This window comes from Danio rerio, chromosome 12 (genome assembly GCF_052040795.2).
Source record: "Danio rerio strain M-AB ecotype USA chromosome 12, GRCz13ab, whole genome shotgun sequence".
Lineage (NCBI taxonomy): Eukaryota > Metazoa > Chordata > Actinopteri > Cypriniformes > Danionidae > Danio > Danio rerio.
In genome coordinates, this window is record NC_141032.1 from 24,069,520 (window position 1) to 24,095,000 (window position 25,481).

Genomic DNA, 25,481 nt, shown 5'->3' on the forward strand with positions numbered 1-25,481 from the left:
AGCAAAGCAAAACCAAATCAAATATTCAAAGCAACATGAAGCAAAATAGAAGCCCAACTCAAAACAACAACCAATCAAAGCATAGCAATTCAAAACACTAAACAAAACAAACAAACTATTATAACAGTGACATCATAAACGATTATGAAAAATAAAAACCCCAAACAGATATATTGTTGTATTTTAACTTCTAAAACATGTTTTCCTGGAAAAAAGACACATTCTAAAAAAAGAAGAATGATTTTGCAGTGCAGAATTGCAATGACAGAATGAGTAAGGGCATCGAGGAGGGATCAAAGTAGAAATAAGAGACATCCATAAAACATTATATCATGGTGAGAGAGAGGGAGTGACAGAGAAAGAAGAAATGTGGACTGAGCTGAACATGTGCTGTACATATGTTGAGGCATATAGACATATGTAAGGGGAACTCCCCTGAATAAGCAACTCAGTTTGCACAAGATTAATGTACATTCGCTCTCAACGTGCTTTGCGTATGGAATAAGCAGGACTGCACTACTGATCTAATACAGACTGTTGGATTATTCAAATGCTTCCGTTTTGAATTGTTCTCAAGTTTAATAAACTTGACACTAAGAGGCTGTTGCATGCTTCGTTTTGATTCACTGTTAAACATTTAACTGTTACAGTTCTGTATAACTACGCTAAATAATTTTAGTTACTTTACTTTTTTATATTTTACTCTAGTAACACTACTGATTTAGTTATTTTACATTTAGTTACTTTACTCTAGTTACTTTATTGAGTTTAGTTACATTGTTACTTAACTCCAGTAATTTACTGATTTTAGTTAATTTTGATACTTTGTTCTAGTTACTTTATTGACTTTAGTTACTTTAAGTTACTTTACTGATTATAGTTGCTTTAAGTTACTTTGATCTAGTTACATTACTTTTATTCATTTTACTCTAACACTACTGACTTTAGTTACTTTACTTTTAGCTACTTTAGTTACTTTATTAAATTTAGGTTCTTTTATTACTGATTTAGTTTCTTTACTTTTTTATATTTTACTCTAGTAATTACTGAATTTATTTATTTTACTTTAAGTTACTTTACTCATTACTTTACATAGTTTAGTTGCATTACTTTGTTTCTTTACTCTCATTACTTTACTGATTTTAGTTACTTGACTAAGTTACTTTACTATGTTACTTTCCTGATTTTAGTTACTTTACTTTAAGTCACTTTACTCTTGTTACTTTACTGATTCTAGTAACTTCACTTTTAGTTACTTTACTCTTGTTACTTTACTGAGTTTAGTTACAGTATTTTATTTTTAGGTTCCTTACTCTGGTTACTTTACTGATTTTAGTTACTTTACTCTAGTTACTTTGCTGAGTTTAGTTACTTTACATTAAGTTACTTTACTCTCTTTACTTTACAGAGTTTAGTTACTTTACTTTTAGATACTCTAGGTACTTTACTGATTTTAGTTACTTGTAGATACTTTTACTCTACTTACTTTACTGAGTTTAGCTACTTTACTTTTAGATACTTTAGTTACTTTACTGGGTTTAGTAACTTTACTTTGTTATTTTAGTTACTTTACTGATTTTAGTTACCTTACTTGTAGATATTTTTACCCTACTTACTTTACTGAGTTAAGCTACTTTACTTTTAGATACTTTAGTTACTTTACTGAGTTAAGCTACTTTACTTTTAGTTTCTTTACTCTGGTTACTTTACTGATTTTAGTTCCTTGACTTTAAATTACTCTCGTTCCTTTACTGATTTAGTTACTTTACTTTTAGTTACTTTGCTCTCATTACTTTACTTATTTTAGTTACTTTACTTTTAGTTACTTTACTCTAGCAACTTTACTGATATTAGTTACTTTACTCTCGTAAATTTTTTTATTTTAGTTACTTTAGTTTTAGTTACTTTACTCCAGTTACTTTACTGAGTTTAGTTACTTTACTTTTAGTTACTTTACAGAGTTTAGTTACTTACTTTTAGCTACTTTACTCTAGTTACTTTACTGAGTTTGGTTACTTTACTCTCATTACTTTATTGATTTTAGTTACTTTACTTTTAGTTACTTTACTCTTGTTACTTTACTGATTTCAGTTACTATTCATTCAGTTACTTGACACTCGATACTTTACCGAGTTTAGTTACTTTACTTTTAGATACTTTAGTTACTTTACAGAGTTTAATTACTTTACATTGTTACTTTAGTTACTTTACTGATTTTAGTAACTGTACTTGTAGATACCTTTACTCTAGTTATTTTACTAAGTTTGGCTACTTTACTTTTAGATACTTTAGTTTTGTTTAGTTTAGTTTTGTTACTTTTTAGTTTAGTTTTGTTACTTTGTTACTTAACTCTAGTAATTTACTGATTTTAGTTACTTTAATTACTTTACTAACTAGTTACTTTACTTTTATATATTTTACTCTAGTAATTACTGTACTCTAGTTACTTTACTAATTTTAGTTACATTACATTTAGTTACTTTCTCTAGTACTTTATTGATTTTAGGTATTTATAGATACATTGAGTTACTTTAGTAACTGAAAGTTTTTTACTTTTAGATACTTCACTCAATTTAATTTGCTGATTTGAGTTAAAGTACTTTACTTTTAGATACTTTATTCTAATTACTTTATTGATGTAGTTGCTTTACTTTTGAAAAAAAAAAAAAGGCTATGGACGAGGTAAAAAGGTTGAAATATAACATATGAACAATGTCTTTAAGTGTGGTAACCATAGTATGAGTGAAATTTTTGACTCCAGTCCACTTATTGTTAGAAAATAAAACACACCAAAAGTGTAAAGGCCGCTGCGCTTTGTATAAGTTCCATTTTATACAGTTCATACTGACTTTTCCTAGAAAATCACCAGTAGAAATCTTTTGAAGAGATCATGTGTGAACAGGACCTATTTAAAAATACCAAACAATATGTTCCTACTATTTCTCAGAATTAATATTTGTAACATTAGTAGTGTGTGTGAAGTTGCTCTGGTAATTTTATTCCAATTTACAAATATTACTGAGTAAAATTTAATAAACTTCACACTTTGGTGTTGTTGAATGCTTTATTTTGATTCACTGTTGAACATTCTAAGGTGTGCAGTTAGCAGTGTGAGAGGGGCTTTAAATACCACATCAGGCCTCGGGTATTGATCATAATCTAAAATAGTTTATAGATTATCATCAATGTTTTTTTATATAAGCTACTTGCTAGTTGTCTAATTTGAAGTCATCAACAGTATGTTTAAAATCACAGTGGTCTTGATGCAAACCCATATTCTAACACATATGTTTTCATTTGTCTGTGTGTGTTTTTGCATGTTCAGTGGTTTTACATGTTATTTGCATGTGTGTGTGCATTGGCACTTACAATCCATGGCCATTCCCACAGCAATGCATTTCTTGAAGCGGCACAGCTGGCATTGGTTGCGGGTGATCTTGTCAATAATGCAGCAGCCATCGTATTTACAGGAATAAGAGGGATGAAGGTTTTTCTGGATGGTGCGCCTGAAAAATCCCTGAGTAAAGGAGAAAGAGAGGGAGTTTAGGGACAGGTGTTTTCTGTCATATACTGTGCTTCCTGTGCCACATAAACAGGTGAACTACAAAGTGCCTTTTATCTTGTGTTGCTGTAAATGTATCAACATACAGATTTAAGTGACATATTGCTTAAAAAAAATGTTATCAGCATGTTTGGAGCCTTACTAGTTGTTAAAAAGGTGAATGCTTTAACAAAAAAAAAAAGAAAAAACTAAAATGACAAATGAAATAAACAAACAAACAACAATGTAAAGATTAAAGCTGCAAGTAGCGATAAAATGAACCTCACACCCAGGCTCACTTCCACTCGGTGGCCTAAGGATGAATAGGATGAACTCTTCACAATTTAGCATAACAAAGGCCTTTGGATTAGACTAATATTGATCTAATAAAATTTGTAGGAAGAGTTTGTTACAGTGTAAAACATGCCATTTCCTGTTGCCAGTAGGTGGCGCTATGAATGGTGGCTGTACCTGGAAATTGGCATGTACATACGTGTTCAGGTCAGGACCAATTTTGGTGTTGATTTGATAAAATCCCTAGGAAGAGTTCATTAAAGTACAACACCTGGAAATGGCAAAAACTGCACTTTTTTTTTTTTTTTTTTGAAGAAAGTTAAAAATATCCAATTTCCTTTTGAGTTTTAGATTTTGCTCCAAGAGACTTTTTTGAAGGAATTGAAGGTATTGGCATATTTGATATGTGTGCCAATTTGCAGTCCCTAAAAATCATAAAAAGAAAAGAATAGCAAAGCAACACAAAAACGAAACAATAAACAAAAAAAAAAAAAAATAAACAACTAAAAAAGAGAAGTAAAACAACACAAATGCGAAACGGAAAATACAGCAAAAAAAAAAAAAAAAAATTAAAAAAGCAAAGTAATAAAAACTACAAAAAAACAAGCAGCCAGGCGTTGGAACTCCGTATCAAAAACATTAGCTCGTTGACAACGTTTTAGGAAGTATTTTACAGGAAGCCTGCTATTAGTAAACTGAACAATATGTTTTTGTTTTTGTAGCAGGGGAACTCTCAAACTCTCAAATCTCTCTCAAGATCAGCCTGTTTAGACAGGAGTCACAGTCACAGACTTTCACAGCGCAGTTGTCATTCACAATTCACAGGGAGACCGACAGCAGATAAGATGTTGTTTAGGGTTCTGATATGACAAGTTTGAATATGCTAGGAGTATGAGTTTCACAAATGATGGCAGGATGTTTCATTGAAAACCTTGGAGCAGCTCCACACTATGATTCTATATAAAGTGACAGTGGAGTTTTTATTTGTGTTTGTGAGCCTGAAGTGTCTGTTAACAGATGTCACTGTGCACAAGCGATAGCAGAGATGACCAACCTTACAGCCCTCGCAGGTTATGCACCGGTAGTGATATCCGGTAGCTTTGTCTCCACACACCACACACGGCTCATCCTTCTCCAGATAGCTGGGGATGTACCCTGCCATGCAATGAATAAATAGAAGGTTAAATAAATAATTCAAGTATTTGATCTTAATATTCAAAAAATGCAAAGCAATACAAAAACAGCTAAATAAAATGGCAAAACAAAACAACAAAAAACAAACCTAAAGCAAAGCAAATGAACAAAAATAAATGTTTGCAAGCATAACATTCAACTCAAAATTACAAATCTAAGTAAAGCAGATAAAACAAATGCTAAGCAAAACAACGCAAATCAAAACAACAATCAAAGTAAGGGGCCGGTCACACAGAACACGCTTTTAAGTTCCAAAAACGGTGCACCACACTGCCTTTTTTATTGACAAGAAAAAAAGCATGGTGTGCTTTTTTATGTCACTAGGCAACGACTGAATGCGCGAGTGTTGCTGTTAATGTTGTTATAATTGTAATACTTAATAAAATTATGATATTCAAGATTTGTAAAGTAATACAGCTCTGAAGAAGTTGAAACAGTGACCACTAGACTCTCCTTCATCTTTAAAAATTCTCTGTAGTCATCTTGACAACACAAACACTGTTATAACCTCAACCAAAACCCGCCTCTGCTTTCATTTGATTGGAGAATGAAAAAAATGTAACTGATGTGACGCACTTTTTCTGCTAAGAATTTACTTTTTTTTTTCCAATTGCGAGTGCACAGCACGCAACAGTAAAAACGCAGGGCGCGCAGGGGGCGTAAGCAGCACTCAAAACGCTTGCGGCCATTAGTAAACCATTCAAAAGATGCTCCCCTCAATGCAAAAAGTGCATTCAGCATGATTGACCCCCAATAAAAGCAAAACAAAAGAAAAATAAAACACAGAAACATGCAAACAAGAAATATCATTAAAACAAAAAGCAAAAGAAATCAAAACACATATAAAAACATATTAAAACATATAAAACTTGATATTCAAAGAAACAAACTAAAACAACATACTGTATCAAAATAAAACACAACGCCAGAAGTATAAAACAAAACAAAACAAAACAAAACAAAACAAAACAAAAAGCAGAGCAAAACAAACTAAAGCATGGTGAAACATAGTAAAACAAGTAAACAAAAAAAATGCAATGCAAAGATAAATAATAACAATGCTAAAGAAATACACAAGCCTAATATTTAAAGATTTACTTTTAAGGAAATCTTTTCCTAAAACTAGGGTGTACTCTAATTCATTGGTGGAAAACAGTCATTATTCATATTCATCATCAGTCATATAAACATTGAGTTTAGAATAGTTCAGAAAGAACATATTTCATTGTTATGAGTACTTTTTAAGACATTGTCTTGTTAACCTTGACTGGTGAAAACCCTGAAGAGCCTTGAATGACTCTAAGAGTGACACTTGACAGCAGTTCAGATACACCAGTGTGTCCAACAGGAAAAACAGCCACTTGTCTAAAGGTAGTAGACTGCTTTAACCACTCAACAAATGAATTCTATGAATCTTTTTGTTTACAATGTATACATTATTGCTTTACACACATGGTACTGTGTACAGAATTAAATATTACTTATATTACTATACACAAAGCTAAATAATATAGCCTCGATGCACTATTTTTAAATACTGCAGTTGTTAATTGTGCAATTGTGTTGTGTTGTGTTGTTAAAAAGTGTACCTTGGCTGGCTTTATTTGAACAAAAACTGTACAATTGTAATACTGTTAAATATTATATACAAAAAAAATAAAGAAAAAAATAAAGAAGAAAAATTCAAAAGAACAAAATAAATTATTATTTTTTAATATATGTCTTGATATGGACACATACACAAAGAAAAATACAGAAATCAAGGTAAATCATATTTGCAGTCAATCCGTCTCAAGTTTGCATTGCAATGCTACTGTATTATACTATATAATTTAGTTATGGGATCAATGTTTGTGAATTCCAGGAAGTGGCAGTGTAATACAGACAGAACTCTGTTGACATATTGATTTTATTTCATGATGTCTGGCATTATAATCCAAATCTATGAGTGACTTCCTTTGTTTTGTCATGACAAAGACATTTCAGTAGTCTATATGATGGAATTAAATTATTTAAGCTCTAAGGTCATGTTTTTGAATTAGTCTTGTTGAGCTGTTAATTGCTCTTTAAAAGTGTTTTAAGACTTGTTTGGTTGTTTATTTCTTGTTTACACAATCATGCCATTTAACTGCTCTATAATTTCAATATCACACTCATAGCACTGCGATTTGGATGTACAGAAGCACTTCTGTGATACACACAAGCCATATCCACTGTTACTACTCAAGTGAAATATTATGCACACACGCACACGCACGCACACACGAACATCCAAACAAATGGACAGCTGAAGTCAGAGAGCAGTGTGCATTTCTCCAAACACATGTATAAATCTGGGTTTAATTAAGGCTTTCATTGAGTTAGCTTAAATTGAGAATATAAAATTTGATGTGAGATTTAACCTTGAATAATCTTTCATTCTACATCTAAATCAGTATTGGAAATTGCTAAAAAAAAAGAAACAATTAAGAATCCTTATTTGTTGTTATTATTATTGTTATTTTTGTACAGTACTTGATATTTTAATCTTGAAAGATTAAAACTAAAAAAGGTGAAAAGACAATTTCATCTTGTTACATTAGAATTCACAAGGTCACCAGCAGGAGGTGCTAAGATGGCCTAGGAAAAAAAAGCATTTCTCAGGTACATTGTCATCTTGGGAGGATGAGTTGTTTAAAAGTAATTACTTGACCATTCCCCTCGTAAGGCATTTAAAACCTGTAAACAAAGTTCATATTCTGTGTCTGTTTGAACCCAAATTAATTGTTCCTGTATTCAGTATTCATTACTTAAATAGCATTAAGCATATTGTTGCTGATCTGCAACTTCTCATTTATAGGTGTAAGTGGAAAAAGTTATCATTCATTCATTATTTTTTCTTCACCTTAGTCCCTTTATTCATCAGGGGTCACCACAGCGACTGAAAACATATCCAGCATAAGTTTTACACAGCGGATTTCAGCTGCAACCCAGTACTGGGAAACACCCATACACTCTCTCACCCATACATGCCTTGCCGTGTTCGGCTCACTGTTTCACTATTCTTTCAGCTATCATCTCTGCAAGGTCTGAAATGTTTCACACTGGACATGGAAAGTGCTGCACTATATTACCCATTCTTTTCAATGGCTTGCACCGTGTTAGGGCCGCCCAAAGTGCAAGAGCAAGCAAAAGCACCCTAAACTAGCTTGCGTATGCATCATGGTCAAAGTTCAAAATCGTTCAGTATTCTACTCTGTGGATATTCCATTAATGTGCAAATATAATTATCTATGAATGAACCACATATGCCTACCTGAAAAACAATACGGTTACTGAAGTAACCCTTCGTTCCCCGAGGGGGTGGGGCAGGGATGAAAATGCTATGTGGAAACTATCACTATGGGGCATTTTGTCAGAAACCAATCATACTCTGAGTATAAAATCGGGCCAATGAAATGCCAATGAGTTGGCGGCGTCAGCATGCACAGCTGGTGTCAGTGACAATCAGTGATGCTATAAAGACGCGGCTAGTGCAATTCTAGCTGAAGAGACTCAGCTAAGCTCAACAGCTAAGGGACAATTGTTGTGGCGAAGGTACATAGCATTTCTATTCCTGGACCTTACTTACCTGTTCAGGTTTAGCAAAATTTTTCAGGGAGTCAAAAATAACCTGATAAAATAGGGTTAAAATAGTTCCAGATGGTGCCTTGTCCCTGAGAGAGTAGGTCCTCTCTCAAAAAGCCCCTCCAGGGGGGGCTGTCGCGAGGAGGGAGAGTTCTGATATCCAGGTCTGGTCGGGCCAGAGAGGCACAACTAGCAAGACCTGCTCCTCATCCTCCCTGACCTTGCACAGTAACTGCGCGAGTAGGCTCACTAGGGGAAACGCATATTTGCGCATGCCCAAAGGCAGCTGTTGGCCAGTGCATTCATGCCTAGGGAGCCCTCGGTAAGAGAAAAGAACCTTTCTCAATGGGCGTTCTTGGCAGAAGCAAACAGGTCGACTTGGGCTTCCCGAAGTGTGCCCATATCAGCTGAACAGACTCGGGGTGGAGTCGCCATTCTCTCAAGGATAGGAGCTGCCGTGAGAGCGAGCTGAGACATACGGCGGGAGCGCATACCCCACATATGGTTGATATACACTACCGTCGCTGTGCTGTCTGTTCTGACCAGCACGTGTTGCCCCCTCAGCACCAGTAAATGCGGCGTAGAGCGAGAAACACTGCCAACAGCTCTAGGCAGTTGATATGCTAATGCAGCTGGGTTCCCCTACACAGGTCCACAGCGGCATGCCTGCGACACACGGCTCTCCAACTCGTACTGGAAGCATTTGTTGAAACGACAACACACCTGGAAGCCTGAGCTAGGGGCTCTCCGGCCCGTAGGAAGGAGGGGTTCCTCCAGGGGGTGAGGGCGGGGTGACACAGCACAGTGACAGTCACTCTGTGTGTGTCCACGTGACATGCAGCAGATGCCATATGCCCCTGGAGCCTCTGAAATGATTTCAAGGGGACCACCTTTTTTCTGTCGAACTCTCTCAGACAGTTCAGCACTAGCTCGGTGCGCTCTCGTGAGAGGTGTGCCCTCATGGTGATCAAGTCCAGCTCCAACACGAGAAAGGAGATGCTCTGCACAGGGGCGAGCTTGCTCTTTTCTCGGTTGACCTGAAACCCCAACAGGTGGATGTGCCAGAGCTTCTTGTCTCTGTGCATAGTCAATTGCTCCTGAGCACACTGCGTAAGCCAGGTTTTTACACCCCTATAGTCGGTCCGGCTGCGGGGCTGGGGGATAAACCATCTCCAGAGCCATGGCTGAAGCAGCCTGGGGAAGCATGGCCACAAAGTCTGCTTCTAGATTCGACACCACGCTCATCAACCCGGAGGGAGGATGCGGGTTCGAATCCTCATCAGACATTGACAGCCCACCCCCCAAGGATGATGAGGATGGAAGCGCATGCAGATCGGGCAGAAAAAAAGAGCCCTCAAAACTGCTTGAGCTTACTGTGCACTTCCGGGAATAAGGGGACGGAACTTTTGAAGGTCTTGCCTCCTTCTATCCTCCACATAACACCTAACTAGTAGGTCCCTTCGCGGGGCTGATAAACCATCACCAGGCCCACAGCCGAAGCAGCCCAGGAAAGCACGGCCATCATGTCTGCTTTTTAGATGCTAACGCCGTGCTATCCAACCCGGAGGGAGGGAGTGAGCAGGTTTGCATCCTCATCAGACAATGACAGCCCATCTTTCGATACAGCGATGGACATCTGATTCTCTGTGTCATCAAGTGAGAGAGCGACCATCCAAAGACGGAGCGCATCTCTTCACCTGAAGCTTGGATGGAGCGCGTGGAAGAGCGAGACGTCTGCAACCCGAAGGCGGGGGATTTACTCTCACTGTAACCCTCAGATCTGCCCAAGTGCCAACCGCAGTGCGGGGGACAACTGAGGTGGGTCACTTTTTTGCATGAGCGATCCGCAATCTTTCCTGCGCAACAGACATGACATCACAGTGACGGCATGCACTGCATCCGAGTACCGCATTAACATGCTGGACCCCAAGACATGAAATGCTGTGCTCGTGCCCATCATCTGGGGACAGGAAACTATCGCATCCAGAAATGCATGGTCGGAGTGACGTCTTCAAAAAGACGGGCTGCATAGCTGTGTTGCTATTTAAGGAAAGCTATTTTCCTATATACAAACCACTCTGGGAGGACCTGACCCAAAGGACGCCAGGCAAGGTTGAAAAGCCGAGCTCAACCGTCTGCCACTGCGTACATGCGCTCTGGACCGGGAGAAGCTGCTTCTCGATATCTTTCTGTAGACACAGGTTGGAAAGTTGAGCATTGCACTAGCCGAGTCTTTATAGCATGGCTGATTGTCATTGATGCCAGCTGTGCACGCTGATGCCGCAAACTCATTGGCATTTCATTGGCCCGATTGTATACACTTTTAGATGATTGGTTTCTGACGAAATTCCCCATAGTGGAAGTTTCCACATAGCATTGGAGTTACCCATCCGAAGGGGAACAATGTCTGCTCAATTAATTATTTCTATGTAGCACTTGTTCCTGTTGCTTGCAAGAGTGCAATTCTGTTGTTATGACAATGCTGGTAAAATTATGACTTTCAACACATTTACTGTCAGTAACAGGTGGTTGCTTTATTGGCTTGTTGTTTTTTTAGAATCAGTATAATTTGATTTACTAAGATACATTTTTCAAAATCTTACACATTTTATTTATGTTACTTAATAAAATAATAAATAGTTTAGTTTTTTGGCTAATGCATGTAGAAATGTTGGTTTTGGTTTCAGCCCAGAATTTTCATTTGAGTACTTCTCTAGATTAAAGTACAAAAAAAATAAAACTAGTTCCATTTTAAACCATCGAGTGCATCAATGAATCATTGATGTAAAATTTTAAAATCTATGATTTTCAGGTTTAACACAATAATAGATTTAATATATATTTTGGGGGTATTTTCTGAACCACATTTGATGTGATGAGATTAATTTGTTATTTCTTTGTTATTTTTTTATATACACACCCTCACACGGCTCATACACAGTAAATATACTGAAAAAAACTAAAATACCAAAGCTAAAATAAACAAAGGTAACTATCTAAATAAATATCTAAATAGGCAAATATATTCAATTATAAAAATATATTCAAATATTTTATCAACAAAATGCAGTCCCAAAAGTTTTGGACAGTGAGAACAATACTTACTATACAAAACAAAAGTTATTTTTACACTTTAATTTTTAAAGTATACTACCTAATACACCTTTAAACTTGGGTTCAAAATGACCTGAAAACAAGTATCAAAAATTTTTATTATTATTTCTCTTATGTTTTATGATTATTAAAAATATGTCCTTTATACAAAAAATAAATAAAAATAAACAGCAGTGGTGTGTACCTTAAAACAGTAAACATATCACCTCGTTGCTCTACAATCTTTCTTTCGCAAGTACTTTTGAAAGTACCAGCACTACACAGTAATAGAACAGTATATGGTTTAAAGGCTGCTGCGAACATGAGGTAAACCAGGCAAAAGAGCTTTAAAAGATGGGAAATCGAAAGCCTGATGAATCAAGCAGAGACAGACTGCTCTGAGTAAATGTACAGCATCTAACCATCAGGCCAACTTTACTCAACTTCCTTACCTGAACAACCACCAATAAAAAGTAAATCCTCACACAGCTCATTAGCCTTAGAGAATGATCGTTTTAGTGTGAGTTACAGTATCCTGAAGATATCATCAGAACATTGCATAACAAGAAGCCTATTGAGATGACTGAAGCTGCAGCGGATGTTCAGAGGATCACGGGGCATCTCAAAAGCCTTCTGGTGTGTTTCTGAGAAATGTGGCGTCACTGATGAATTGTGGGATCACAGAAGAGGAGTGAGCTTTAGGCAAGAGTATCGAAACCATTCGCTAGATTCCCTATATCGTGTATGGCGGTTTAGATGACAGCATCAGGAAAAAGGAAAGCAAGTGTGAGTCAGAGAGATTTTCTGCCACAGACAATTCTGTCATGACTTAAATGTCACCATTCATTTGTCACATTTATTGTATTATCTGACAACAAGTAGGACAAAACCCCAGCTTGCCAGGATTATTTATCTATTAATTCATATTTTAAAATAAAAATATAAACATAGTATTTCCACCTTTTTCCTACACCCAATGTTACTATGCCTGAGTTATGTGAGCAGCTTCTGTTAAACTGTAAACAATCCGTCAAATGTTTTAAAAACCTTTCATTCATCAAATGCCAAACGAGAACTTACTAGAACTCTCAGCAGACCATTAATAGCTCCAAAAACCTCAACCACAATATTATAGATGTGTCGCACATCACAGACACCAACCGAAAATAATCTGAAGGCACAGAACACAGTGAACTCAAAGGAGCTTTGGCCACAGACACGCTTATGAAACTAATGTCATGAAAAGAAAAGAAAAACAACAACAAAAAACAAAAACAAAACAAGCATCGTTTACTTTTCATGACAGATAAAAATAAAGCAAACCCAACTCTCATGTTTTAGAACTATCTACAAGGATTTTTTTGTACCAGAATGTTATTATTATTTACAATTATATGTGCATTTTGGATGGAAGTTACAAAGCAATCTGACACTAATTTGTAACTTGTAAATGTATTGGCTAATTCATATTTAATTCTATGATCTCATTTGTACATTTTAGTTCAGTTTGCTCAACCCTCGATTACAGTTGGGTTTAGGGGTGTGGGGTTTGGGGGCACGCCTCCTTTAAAAACAAATCATACATTTTGTACAAATTCGTATGTACCTTGTAAATGTAAAATCGTATGTACCTTGTGAGATTGGGTTGGAAGTACTTGAAACTGGAAGTGGAATCCATAATTTGAAATGCAGCAGTAAAGTGTGGAAAAAGGTGGATAAATATAAAACATTATTTCAAATAATATAGGCATTAACTATCAACAAAAACCTGAACAAAGTGTATTAACACATTATTTATTATTTTAGCTGTCCTCTCATCTTTTTTCCTGGCTTGCATTTGATTTTGTCAAATGACACTTCAATGAGTGTACATTCACATTTAGATTTGACAGCAGGAAAAAAAAAAGTAGTGAACCAGTGTAAGGAATAAAGTTGCTGACTCAAAATATATAATGCACTAGACAGTGGAAACAAGGTTATTTCAGACAAAGCTAGTCTTCTATCAGACATCTTACCTGACATGCTCTTCACCGAACACTGGCTGTTCTTTCTCTTCCTTTTCGGGCCATCGAGCCACCTGGAAAAAAGAGGAGAGAGAAGGCTGCTATTAGTTGAGAAGTCTTTGCCCTGATTCGATGGCTACAATTCCCTGTGGTTTCACTTTATATTTTTAACTAGCACACTTTCAGCTCCGAGAGCTCAGACAACATGACAAGCCTGTCATTTTGATTGAGAGAGTGAGGATCACAAAAAAAAGAAGACTGCAAATACAGGCACCCTTACTGTTTGAGTCAGGGTGCATGCGTTTCTGACATGTTCATGCCTCTCAGGCCACAGGAGCCAACTGCCCTTCTCTCATCACAATAATTTACAGCAGTTGTACAATTTATTTTAAAATATGTATTTTTTAAAGAAAATTATTCTGTTTATTAAGGTAGCATTTATTAAATGTAAAAAAAAAAATTAAATTAAATTGTTAAATATTCATTACAATTTTAAATAACTGCTTTCTTATTATATATAGTTTCAGATGAAATTTTTATTCCAGATATTATTGCTTTTACTACTATTATCATTAATAATAATAATAATAATAATAATAATAATAATAATAATAATAATAATAATAATAATTAATACTAGAGTGATTTCTGAAGGATCGTGTTTCTCTAAAGACTTAAGCTGAAAATTCATCTTCAAAATCACCGGAATAAATTGTTAAATGAATTATAAACTACTTTTGAACAGTTACTTTATAGTTCAACAACATTTCTCAATTTTAGCATCTGTACTGTATTTTTGATTAAATAAATGCAGCCTTGGTGAGCAGGAGACGCTTATTTTAAAACATTAAAAAATGGTACAGACCCCAAACTTTTGACTGGTAGTGTGTATATATATATATATACAGTTGAAGTCAGAACTTTTAGCCCTCCTTTTAATGTTTTAAAATATTTTTTTAAATATTTCTCAAATGATGTTCAACAAAGCAAGGAAATTTTCACAGTGTGTCTGATAATATTTTTTCATTCAGAGAAAGAAGTATTTGATTTATTTCAGCTAGAAAAAAGCAGCTTTTAATTAAAAAAAAAACATTTAAGGTCAAATTAGCACCTTTAAGCTATATATATATTTTTTTTATAGTCAACAAAGAAAACCATCAATATGCTATAACTTATTACCCTAACCTGGCTAGTTAACCTAATTAACGTAGTTAAGCATTTAAATGTCACTTTAAGCTGTATAGAAGTGTTTTGAAAAATATCTAGTAAAATATTATTTACTGTCATCATGGCAAAGATAATTCAGTGGACAGTGACTAAAAAAACATAAGATGATTTCCTATAAACTCTTATGCAGCACATAAAAACACACATGCAAAACATATACAGCAGCAAGTAACTTGTATAACTAAACTAATATATAACTATATGTTACTAAACTAATATATAGCCTACATTAATAAAGAAAAACAAGATAAATAAATGAAATAAAAGAAAAAGAAAAGAAAAAAACTAATCAAAACAATACAAAACATAAATAAAAACACTCAATTAAAAGCATTTTGGTCAATTTTTTGGTTTCTACTGTCAGACCAGTAGCCCTACAGATGTACTCTAAAATCACATCCTAAACAAACCTCCACAGAGCAACGTTCAACAGAGTCTGTTAGCATGTCAGCATATGCTGGTAGATAAACTTTAAAATTGTGTTGCAATAAACCAATCTGTAGTTTCCCTCTTGTAGCTAATATGGAAGTTACTGAAACTGCAGTTTATCGACTGGCCACTTAAGGCTGGCACCAAAAGGTAGTCAACTCTGTAAACTCCCCATGTTATAACACCCAACATTACAGTAGAAAAGGAGGTGTTTACAAAAGCCTGGTACAAAAAAAATAAATAAATAAATAAATAAATAAATGGTGTCTATAATTAATGTATATAGTGTATTTAATTAAACTAACACTATAATTAATATTACACTTCATAGCATAATTAAGATAATTAAGAGTCTGCCCACTTGACTGACAGGTATCTGCAGCTCAGTCACAGCTATTTTATTTCAGACTTCAATACACTTCAGAATGTGACAGAATGATTAGCTGTAGGCTATAAAACAGTCATCTGAAAAGTTGCTTTGCCTAGATTTTGTAAATAGCATTTACAAACAAAGATTATATTTAAAGTTTTTAAAAGTAAGTAGAGTTTTCCTCTTGCAGAAAAATCTTAAAAATAATGCTTGAAAAATGTCCAATGTGGCTCAGTGAATTAAAACAACACAGATCAAACACAGTAAACACAATTTAGATACATTATACAACCAAGCTTGTCATAATTATTTAGTATTGAGCATTTCATCTACACCGTTAACCCCCCTTAAAAAAAAGAAAAAAAAAAAGAAGCAATTTAGAGAAAATACAACCAGGCATCTTTAACTCCGCCCATGCCCCGCCTCTTTGCCCATTTGCAGTTACACAAGAGTGATGCGAAGTCAGCACCATGATGCACTGACAACATTGCACCAGTTAGCACTGCCCACATGCAGCCTTATTTGTACTCTTTAGAAACCCAAAGGTGACATCATGGACACTACATCTATATTTTTTAAAGTCTATGTTGAAAACGTACACAATACTTGGATAAAGCCATTCCCTACTTCGGGTTAGCATCTATAAAAACATTTAAACTTACTTTTAACAGCAATATCCAACATCTGCTCAACATCAGGTCAGCCAGTAGCAGAAACAATCATTATGACACATCTGTGTGCACCGAGACAGACTTACAGCACTAAAATGACCAAATGTCATCAATTATCAATGAGAGCTGAAGAATTCAGAAGCAGTCGCTGACAAAGCGAGAAACAAAGAGTGCCAAATGAGCAGTTACGAAATACAGTGACCACCAAAGGGATGACAAACAGAGCCCGGCATAATCCGCTGGACATCATATTAATAATAAGGCCGCTCTGTGACCTCCAGCGACATATACGTGTGAACGGATACATCGAGCCTGGCTGTGACTAAAGAGCTGAAGAGAAAAAGAACAGAGTTACATAACAATATGTCCAAAATAATGCAGGCAAATCTGTTAGCATTCAGTGCCAGTCTCTCAACACCCTTTCAATGCCACTACTGCTCCTAAAGCTAAACTCTTTAAAAATACATCAAAATAGACTTTGATTTCTATAGGGAGAGCTGTTTTAATCCTCAGTAAACACAACAACACTAATATGAGAGAATATGCAAGATGATTTTGATGGAACAGAGCAACTTGAGTTCACTTGGAGACTGTGAAACACATAAAATATTAATTGAAACATCATAAGCTGTAGGGGTGGACATCTTTTACAGTTATATAACGAAATTGCATTATCTTTATGAAAACATAATACTGTGCTGGAATGGATGTGGATAGTGAAGTTACAGCATAGTACTTTGGTAGGTAGGCCAAACAAGTGTAATGCTAACACATTTTTATGGTGTTTTTTGTTTTTGTTTTTTTGGTGTCTTTCAAGTCATTCCACTTTTACCTATTTTTAATAAATTAAATTTCACGATAGTAACTGTGCCTTCTTTTAAATGTTTTTTTCTTCACATTCTGTTCATAAAAAGGCAATGTTAGGAAAAAAAACACTAAAAAGGAGATATTTAACTAATTTAAAGCAAAACAGAAACTGCATGATCTAGTATGCAGTACAATCGTATTGTAGTACTTCAATAAACGACACAAACATGTACAGTGTTCATATATTGCTGTATTTATATTGTATTGTACGGCACGTTAAGATTCACACTGGTGTGCTTGTAATTTAACCCTTATCTTCTGTTTGGGATGTTTTTATGCACTCTGGGGTGATTTTGAGTCTTAATTTGGCCTTAACTTTTTTGTGTTTCAGCTAGCGGAATTTTTAGTGATAAATCATACTTTGACACATATTTTGAGAAAATCCATCAAATTTCTTTTTAAAGAACTCAGCGATACACTCTGGGAAAATGTACTATTCTTTTGTTATGTTTGAGATGAAAACATCCACTAAATAAACTGCCGTAAAAAATGCATCAGATAAATATTCTGTTCAAATGTTTTTGCATAAATCTGTTACTCAACCTCAGTCCTGATCAAAACTACTAAACTACTTGCTTAGAAATTACAGGATTTTAAATCCTTAATTGTCAAATTCAGAAATTATGTCACTGATTTGGTGAAAAAAAACACACAAAAGGTCATATTTTCAAAAAATAAATAAATAAAAGTAATTGTGGACTGGATTTGTTTTATCTTGGACATTCATTGATTCATTCATTCATTCATTCATTCATTCATTCATTTTCTTGTCGGCTTAATCCCTTTATTAAGTTACAGCGGAATGAACCACCAACTTATCCATACGCAGCGGATGCCCTTCCAGCCACAACCCATCTCTGGAAATCATCCACACACATACACTACGGACAATTTAGCCTACCCTATTCACCTATACCACATGCCTTTGGAATGTGGGGGAAACCTGAGCACCCAAAGAAAACTCACACGAACGCAGGGAGAACAAGCAAACTCCACACAGAAACTCCAACTGAGCCAAGGATCGAACCAGCACACAAACACACAAAAAAACACATTTAAATATATATATATATATATATATATATATATATATATATATATATATATATATATACCCTTTTAATGCCACAACTGCTACTAAAGCTAAACTCTTTAAAAATACATCAAAATGGACTTTGATTTCTACAGGGAGAGCTGTTTTAATCCTCAGTAAACACAACAACACTAATATGAGAGAATATGCAAGATGGCGAGCTTGATTTTAATGGAACAGAGCAACTTCAGTTCACTTTGAGATGTGGGATGTGTGTATGTGTGTGTGTGTTTTCTTCTCACAAGTCAGTGACATCATTTGTGAACTTTGCATTTAAAAAGTTTAAATCCGGTAGTTTTTAAAAACATTAAGTAATTTTTATCAGGACTGAGGTTGATTCACAGATTTATGTGAAAAAAATTGTAATAATTATATATACATATATAATTATATCTGATGCATTTTTACAGCAGTTTTAATTTATTGGATGCTTTCACTCCTAACATAACAAAATGTTATAAATTTGTACAGTGCACAAGGGTTAGGTCATTATTAGTAGAAGTTGCAAATCAAAATAAAACAAAACCCAAACTCAACAACTGTGATTAAACTCAAACTTCGAAGCAAAACCTAGCGCCATCTTCAAGCACCATGATATTTACGTGTTTTTTAGGGGCACATTAAGAATCCCACTGGTACTTTTTTGTTAGTGTCTCGAGTTTGCCCTTTTCTCGTTTGATAGAATCTTCTGGCAATTACCAAGAGAACACAAAACAAGGTTCATGTGATGTGCTGCCTCAAGCCACCGCAATGTCACACACACAAACAAAAAGAAGGCCATCTTTGTTCAAAGCCATGGGGAAAAGATTATAAAAGGTTCAAAGTCTAATACAGGGTAGTGTTTTCCTCCACTCGCCACATTGTTTTTTATATTCACCGTATTGATTCCGCAGCTGTGGAATGTTATTTATGAAATGTCATTTAATATGTCTGACTGAGGTTCTGTCAGGACACCGAAGCCTCTAGAGTTTGACTGTCGTTCGTTCTTTCGGGCCGACAGAAATGTCACTTTAAAGCCGCGCCATCACAATCATTCTGGAAGGTTTTACCAATACAACTGTCAATCATCTGCCGTCCTCAGAGGAACCTGCTCATCACAAAGGCGATGCGTACGTACAAACAACCACTTCAAGAGTCTCTTTCCATAAGCCTCAGGTAATCAATCTGCTTGTTGAGTTTGAGGTAGCGCATCACATTTTCTGGATCCAAAGCTCTATTAGACGGCAAAGGTGAACAACAAATGGTACTAATTTATACTCACAATGTGCTGCAATATTATTGAAAGTCTTGATCATAACATTTATGATCATCTCAGATGGTCATAGAGGTCTGCATCGCCATGGGGGTCAAAAAAAGCAACTTTATTCCAAACGTCCTTTCACAAAAGCATTTCAGGGCTTTTAGCTGTAATTAATACATGGCCACCTTGGTACTTTGAATCATCCAGACCATCAGTAAATAAATTCACATCAACATAGTGACAACACCTTGTGACTAAATAACACATATGTTAGTGTATACTCCATTCAGCTGTTTTCATTTCTGTCAGCTTTGCTTTCAATTAAAATATTAAGAGGTTTTAATTAAACAATTATTAAGTTATTACAGCTCAGAACAATGTTGTCTCAAAATGTTACATTTTGTGGCAAGGAGTCATGTAATAAGTGGGATAAAGTACACCCTGGAGGTTGTTTTTGCAAAAAGACTTTCTATTATTATACAACTTTTTATTATTTGTTCATATCAACCGCAGGTATACTCAAGACTGTATAAACGCACCGCATGAATGACCCAATGCTTTCTGCTTGATGCATACTATTCTCAGGTATTTGCAGGTTGTCAATGAGTTACAGAGCAGAATAAGTATGAGAGAGCAAAATGTGGATGCGCTGTCCTGGAAAAACACTGAACATGTCATTTTAAATGACAGATCTTGACATAATAATTATTTTATTCTTTCTTTGATACATTTTCCTATTGTGTTAACAGAGAAATGTTAAAAGTATCTTGATGACAAATAAAAATAAGAAATAAAATGTTTACATTTAATAAAACATACATTTTTAAATGCTATCGCTCTCATTTTTAGTAATGGTTAGTGAATACGTAAATGCGAGATTGTGGAACGGTTAAGAGGAAGGCTGTTTTAAGCACAGAGCAGGTAAACAAATGATGAATAAAACCCAGCAGGAGCGAGACTGAAAAAAAAAGTATCATGCAGAGGTCTAGATGGTTGACAATTTACTGATATTAACACAAATAGGAAAATATTCTGCAGAATTTAGCAATACTTGAAGTAAACACAAATTGAATTCAGATGTGGACTGTTCTCATTTTAGTCACATTATCAAAGTGCACTTTTGCACTTTGTAAAAAAAATTTATAACAGATTAATCGCACAGCCCTTCTGGGGGGTATTTTAGTACACACTTTAATCACATTATTAAAGTGTTATAGAACTTTTTGCTGCATTTTGCAAAAGGATAAACTCATAGCAATGGTCTACAATTTGACAACAAATAAAAGAGCATTAAGCAAAATTTTGTGTCTGACATCAGCTGTGTTAAACATATAGCATGCCAAATATTTAACTGCACTTGAAGCTGTCCTAAAATGAACAATTAAACACCCAAAACTGTATATAGTGCCATAACTAAGACGAACTGCACTGTCAAATGTCAAATTTCATTGGGAATGTTGAATGGCATAATTAAACAAGTGCTGCTTAATGGAAATAATTGTTTTGAACACATTTTTAAACATGCTGTTTGAATAACTATTTTCTAATAACTTTTTTTTGTCTTTCCCATGATGAAAACGCATAATATTTTGCTAATTATTTTTTCCAAGATGCTAGCATTCAGCTTTAAATACAATTTAAATGCTTAACTAGGTTTATCAGGCTAAGTAGGCAAGTTAAGCTAATTGGGAACATCATTGGACAACAGTGATTTGTTCTGTAGCCAATCAGTAATAATATTTACCAGTTTTTAAATGATAAAAATAGTAAATAAATATAATAAAACAAGAATTTCCTGGCTTTTAAACTTTGCTTAGGTATTTTTTGCAGGGTCAATCATATTGTCTTCAACTGCATGTACAGTACTATGAGATGTAAAACAAAAACATGAAATGTACAGTAAATTCATGTAAACACCTTACTCACAATATTGTCTTATTCCAAATAAGCAAATAGTCTAACTACTAATTTCCATGTATCCATACCCAATGTAGAAGTTTTTACCAATTCAACTGTCAATCATCTGCTGCCCTCATACGAACCTGCTCATCATAAAAGGTACCAAGCACAAGTATTTCAACAAGCCCCGGGTAATCAATAGTGAACGGGGGATTCGTTTAATCAAAACTCTATCAAGCCAAAGATCCTATGAGAAGATAAACAGCATTAAAGTGAACTAGGCAGATGGGCAGACACAGAGTGATAAAGTAGGAAGGGCTTTTTTTCCACTCTGACACTCGCTAAAAAAAGAAAGCCCAGAGGACGCTGCCGAGTCACAAATGGAGGGGAGGGGTGAATCAAATAAATAAATAAATAACAGCCAAGTTGGCACTTGCTCACTGCAGAAACATCAATTATTTCGGATCCAAATGGAGGAGAGACACAACTTTCCCATTAAAGGGACAGAGGACAACAGCTGTGGCGCTTTACAGGAGAGCTTGCAGTTGGCTCAGTAATACAGCACTTTTAGACGGGAACGAGCAGATATCGTTTTGTGCACGAAGCCGCGAGCAACGGATCATAATCGGTCTGATCTGATGATACTGAAACGGTTGCTCATTAAATACTCAGATACTGCAGAGGCATACATGATTCAGGAGAAGTAGAAATCTGCACATTCCGCTGATGTTTGTGTCAGTCCACTGGTTAATAACGCATCATATAAAAAAAAATAATAATAATAATAAAATAAATAAGAAAAAATAAAAATCAACCTTCTCAATTAAAAAAGAAACTTAAATAAAAACCTGCCATACATACATACAAGTAACTTGGGGTGTCTGAAGTAGATTCCTTCAAACTCAGGAAGAGATTTTTCAGGGTGTACCACACTTTTTAATAATGAATTATAATAATTTAATTATTAGTATTATTTTTTATTTTAAATATAAAAAAAGAAATATACAAAAATATTTTTTAATTAATTAAAATGATAATAACAATAATATTAATAATAATAATACAATTAAGAATTATTACTTATAACATTAAAATAATTAAACAGACAAGAAAAATTCAGTCACTTATAATCTATTCTATATTACTAGCAATAAGCGATAATAACAAAAGAAGCAACACACACACACACACAAAATAAAATGATAATAATAATAATAATAATAATAATAATAAATCAACAACAACAACAACAATAATATTAATATTCCCACTGTTTAAACAAATTAACAAATTATTAACTCTTTTAGTTGTTCCAAGTTATTAGCAGTTATAAAAGTATAGTAAAATAATAATAATAATAATAATAATAGATAATAATTGATAATAATAATAATAATAATAACAATAATAATTTTTAAAATATTTAAGTAAGGATCAACTTACTTTGTTTACTTAAATTCAGCCCAAATAAATTGTTTACAACCACTTAACGTAAAATTTAGTAAATCCAATGAATCATCTTTGAATAATTAATATTAATTAAAATGACAAAAATAACAATACAAATAAATTGAAAATAATACCAGTGTAATAATATCAATACATTCATTTCACATAATTTTTATTAAATCTCGTAAAGAAATCCCATGCATTTTTTTCTAAAAATCTCTATAAATAACTTTCAAATTCCCTGACAAACGCAATCTATACTTGAGCCTCATTAACGCCACAAATGCTGCACAGCAGAACTAATATTGAACCACTCATACAGGTCTAAGCAGAGTCTCACCTGATAACACAGTGGGACTGAAGGATGTGCATGATGAAGCCGAAACGCTCCTCTGTTCCTCTTCAGCACATGAACCAAGCGAGTATCAACACAGTCTGACTGAAATCTCTCTGATGCCTCTCTTGCATAAGTCTCTCTCTCTCTCTCTCTCTCTTTTTTTTGCTGTCGTTTTTAACCCTCCCTCTGTTTTTTACCCTCAGTCTCTGAATTTCCCCTGACTGTTCTTTACTGAATTTTTCGAAGAATCCCTCGTGAGAGATTGTCTCTGGTGCTGTTAATCCCGCTGGCGATCTGTGATTGGGTGTTGTGATCCTCTGGTGGGCTGTAATCTGGGGTTGGGGTGAGATCGGGGCGAGCGACGGGATGAAGGAGGAGAACTGGATGCCATCGCCTATAAAACATGCCAACTGGATCTGTCACATCCGCTTATTTTCACCTTTATTTACTCTCTAGCTCTGCAGGTTATTTATAGTCACCGAGATTTCATTCATCCTCAGACGTAAAAAGGCAAACTCAGTGCATGCGGTGACAGTAGGGGAATTGAGGTGTGTAGAATGAATAGATAAACAAACAAAAATTAATAATAAAATAAAATGAATTCATTAAAAATAAAATAAAATGGTGGTGAGTGGTGAGCTTACATGCAAAAAACTAATGTATTATTTTGTTTATTTTTATTTAAAAATATCATATTTTATTATTTCCACTCCTTGCCATGCTTATCTAGGTTTAATTTATTAGATCAAAAACATTTAAATTTAATGTTTAAATAATATAGTGATTTAATATTACAATTTATAATATGTTTCCTATTTTAATATATTAAAAGTCTTACATTCCTGTCATGACAAAGTTTATTTATAGCAATCTTCTTAGGGTTAGAGCCTTGGCTGGGTTAGTTGCCATTTCTGTGTGGAGTTTGCATGTTTGCATGTGGGTTTTCAACGGGTGCTCCAGTTTCCTCTACAAGTTCAAAGACTTGCGCTATTGGTGAAGTGGGTAAGCTAAATTGGCCGTAGTGTATGTGTGTGATTGAGTGTGTATGAGTGTTTCCCTGTGATGGGTTGCAGCTGGAAGGGCAATCACTGCGTAAAACATGTGCTGGATAAGTTGGCGGTTCATTTCGATGTGGCAACTCCAGATGAATAAAGGGACTAAGCCGAATAGAAAATGAATGAATAAATGAGTAATAATAAACACTAATAAAAATAATAATTTCTTGTAATTATTTAGAAAACAGTTGTGCTGTGTAGTGTGAAGTGGCACGCTAACAACGGAGTGCAGATCCAAATGCAGGATTTATTCAACAGAATGGTCAATCGATGGTCAATGCAGGAACAAACAGATACGAGCAATCTGATGTCGTGGTCAATAAACAGGCAGGAAGCAAACAACGTAAACAAACAAACAAACAAACAAGGCGAGGGTCAAAACTGGCAAGTCAATTATTTAAACACAGTATAATGTATTTAAAGTCCTAGTAATCTGCCTTTGACAATCCTTCGGCTGTAGGTTTGCAATCAGTCAGGATCAGGAACTTTTGTGAGTGTATGTGGTGCATGACTGGAACTTGTAGTCGGTATAATGGATGATTTGTAGTTCTTTGCGATCTGTGTGTTTAGCAGTGATCTGTAAGGATTAGATCGCTGGTGACTGTGACATGCTGCTTAACAATGTTGCGGAAATAATTCCTCTATGAATATATATATATATGTGTGTGTGTGTGTGTTTGTGTGTGTGTATGTATGTATGTGTGTGTGTGTGTGTGTGTGTGTATGTATGTATGTATATATATATATATATATATATATATATATATATATATATATATATATATATATATATATATATATATATATATATATATATGGCATGGCACATGGCACTTCTCGTGAAAGAGCAGGGGTGTAACCCCGGTGTCCTGGCCAAAGTTCCTCTATCGGCCCTTACAATCATGGCCTCCCAATCATCCCCTTTCACCGAATTGGCTCTATCACTGTCTCTCCACTCCACCAATAGCTGGTATGTGGTGAGCGCACTGGCGCCGTTATCCTGTGGCAGCCGTCGCATCATCCAAGTGGATGCTGCACACTGGTGGTGGTGTGGAGAGACCCCCCTCATGATTGCAAAGCGCTTTGGGTGTATGGCCATACACAATAAATGCG

General features: G+C 34.9%; 1 protein-coding gene across 6 annotated transcripts in view; it reads right to left on the reverse strand.

Moving 5' to 3' along the window:
- Window positions 1-25,481, reverse strand: part of thrab (thyroid hormone receptor alpha b) — a 250,974-nt gene that overhangs the window by 26,947 nt on the left and 198,546 nt on the right. For 2 of the 6 annotated variants that reach the window (XM_087276187.1, XM_087276188.1), the window contains exons 4-7: window positions 13,744-13,805; window positions 13,360-13,389; window positions 4,890-4,990; window positions 3,370-3,517 (exon numbers count right to left, since the gene is read on the reverse strand). In XM_087276187.1, the coding sequence (XP_087132313.1) occupies window positions 3,370-3,517; window positions 4,890-4,990; window positions 13,360-13,389; window positions 13,744-13,805 (341 nt within the window). Of the gene's footprint in view, window positions 1-3,369; window positions 3,518-4,889; window positions 4,991-13,359; window positions 13,390-13,743; window positions 13,806-23,316; window positions 23,732-25,481 lie in introns of those variants that run through there. The other 4 variants (XM_087276190.1, XM_087276191.1, XM_087276189.1 and 1 more) reach the window with 3 other exon arrangements.